This window comes from Penaeus vannamei, chromosome 3 (genome assembly GCF_042767895.1).
Source record: "Penaeus vannamei isolate JL-2024 chromosome 3, ASM4276789v1, whole genome shotgun sequence".
NCBI classification, from domain to species: Eukaryota; Metazoa; Arthropoda; class Malacostraca; order Decapoda; family Penaeidae; genus Penaeus; species Penaeus vannamei.
The window spans coordinates 3977119-3979618 of record NC_091551.1 but is presented as its reverse complement, the minus strand read 5'-3'; the positions used below and the strand labels follow the sequence as shown (position 1 = coordinate 3979618).

The 2500-nt window shown below is 38.9% G+C and overlaps 1 protein-coding gene across 4 annotated transcripts in view; it reads right to left on the bottom strand.

Moving 5' to 3' along the window:
* The window catches only part of LOC113813197 (kelch-like protein 30), a 20704-nt gene that overhangs the window by 7238 nt on the left and 10966 nt on the right, over positions 1–2500 (bottom strand). For 3 of the 4 annotated variants that reach the window (XM_070140356.1, XM_027365155.2, XM_027365156.2), the window contains exons 2-3: positions 1544–1750; positions 1144–1254 (exon numbers count right to left, since the gene is read on the bottom strand). In XM_070140356.1, the coding sequence (XP_069996457.1) occupies positions 1144–1254; positions 1544–1738 (306 nt within the window). In that variant the 5' untranslated portion in view covers positions 1739–1750. Of the gene's footprint in view, positions 1–1143; positions 1255–1543; positions 1751–2060; positions 2121–2500 lie in introns of those variants that run through there. The other variant, XM_027365154.2, reaches the window with a different exon arrangement.

Below are 2500 nucleotides of genomic sequence, written 5' to 3'. Positions count from 1 at the left end.
GTTGTGAATGAAAAGGGACTTTACTAGAGGGTTCATTAGAGGAGGTAGATGCGTAGCCCCACGAGAGACCCATGGTGCAGAGGGCGGGGGTGGTGACGAGCAAGACCATCGCCTGTCCCAGTCTACCCTGCTCTGTGCCGCATCTGCTCTTGCTCTTCGCTGTTCTGCCCTGCTTGCCTGATGAGACGTCCTTTTATCAAGCTATTCCTTGCGAGGGTGTTTTGCTTGCTTACACTGAAGGTAGCTGTTGGAGCCAAGGTGCGAAGGGAGGGTGCATCCGGCTTTGAGCATATCGTTGACAATGGTGGCGGTGATGGTGATTGAGGATGTGGTGGTGGTGGTGGTGGTGGTGATGGTGGTGATGGTGGTGATGGTGGTGGTGATGGTGGTGATGGTGGTGGTGGTGATGGTGGTGGTGGTGATGGTGGTGATGGTGGTGGTGGTGGTGGTGGTGGTGGTGGTGGTGGTGATGGTGGTGGTGGTGGTGGTGGTGGTGATGATGGTGATGATGATGGTGACGATGGTAATGATGATCATGATGATGATGGTGATGATAGTGGTGGTGGTAATGTTGGTGGTGGTGGTGATGGAGACTATAATAATCATTATAATGATGATGGTGATGGTGATTATAATTATCATTATTATAATGATGATGATGGTGGTGTTGGTGGTGATGCTAGTAATGGTGATGTTTGTGATAGTGATGGTGGTGAGGGTGGTGATAATGGTAGTGGTGGTGGTGGTGATAGTGATGGTGGTGATAGTGGTAGTAGTGATAGTGATTATAATTGTATTAATAATTATAGTGATGATGATGATCATGATGATGGTGGTGGTGCTTGTAATAATCACTGTAGTGATGATGATGGTGATTAAAATAATAATAATCTTTATGGTGATGATGATATCAATATCATGAAAATTCCAGGAATGCGAACAACAGACGTGGTCAAGAAGTAACGGACTTCGTGAGTGAACAAAACTGGCTAAACAAAACTGCAGTGGACAGTACATATACCCAGTGCCAATGGGTTAAGTAAGATCCAGCTGTATAAGTGTCACTCACCCACACAATTTAAGAAAGAAAGAAAGAAAGAAAGAATAAATATTAAGAGAATAAATTGTGTTAAATGATTCTACCTGAAGCATAGCCGCAGTCTGAAGCAAAGCCAATATACTATCTGGAGATACAACAAATGTTCCTGTTTCTACATACTGTAAGAGCATTTGTAGGCAGTCAGCATCTATATCCTGTAAAAATAAAAGAAATACAAATTCCTTATAAGCTTGTCTATGTCTTTCAATATCTATATAGCAATTATATCAAATTCAATAACTAGATATCATAAGCAATCTTACTTCTCTGAATCCAAGAAATGTATTATAAAAAATAAATATATATAAAATGAAAACTCTTTTAATCTGAGGTAATTAATAAGACTCAAATCATTGGGCAAAAATAGAATATATCTTAGATGTGACATTTACTCCAACAGATTCCACACCACACACAACTATAATTTCATTCACCATTATTTACCTGTAGTTCTATTGTAGTCTTCCCTCTTTCCTTGAAGTTATTGGAAAACATAGCTCTGAAATAATCACTCGCTTCAATCAGCTTCCTCTTGGAGCAGTGGAAAGAGCGTCCCTCGGCAACCAGAGTAATTCCATCTTCGCCCGTCACTGGGGTCCCTTGATGGAATTCTGGTCCTCCACCCTCCATTGTCTGCATCAGATGTGAGATCTGAAATAATAAAAAAATCACAATCAACTGGGCTGACACTTTCTTTTGCTTTGATAAATAATTTGCATATTTTTTTTATTAACACACAGACACATACATATATATTGCCAAACAAAACCTTGGAAAACAAATGCCCAAAACTGTGGTACAATATGTGCACTTCTCAAGGATAATCAATTTGCAAACTAAAATAAGCAAATCATAATAATCTAGATTTCTCATTCCTTTCAGGCATGTGCTATTCCATCAATCATAAGAACAAGAATAATAATCAACCGAATAATAATTAACAAGCTCAATAAATACATACTAAAAATGACAATAAGTTAAGTGTGGATATAACAACTAACCACATGTTTCAAACTAATCTAGCACTCATCCCGTCACAAACAAAGCACAGATATGGTATCAGTCCAGATAGCTGAGGAGAGCTAATGATTAAGAGTAATGATTAATGAGTAAGAGTGAATGATTGAGGTAAATTTTTTCAGTAAGTTCACTAATAAAATTCCTATCGGCTCATTAGATTTCCCTCGCATACTTCATTCACTACAATTCCATCCATTTCTTAATTTCATGCTATTTTCTCTTGCTGCCGGTAGAGTATGGACCATGGAGCGTCTGGAAGTTTTGAGTTCTCTATTTTCCTTATGATTAGTTTGTGAAGCAAATGCTATGAACGAAAAGAGTCTTAGAATGCTACATTCTATCAAATGTCAAGGTCGGAAAAATCATTCTCATTGTTAGGTT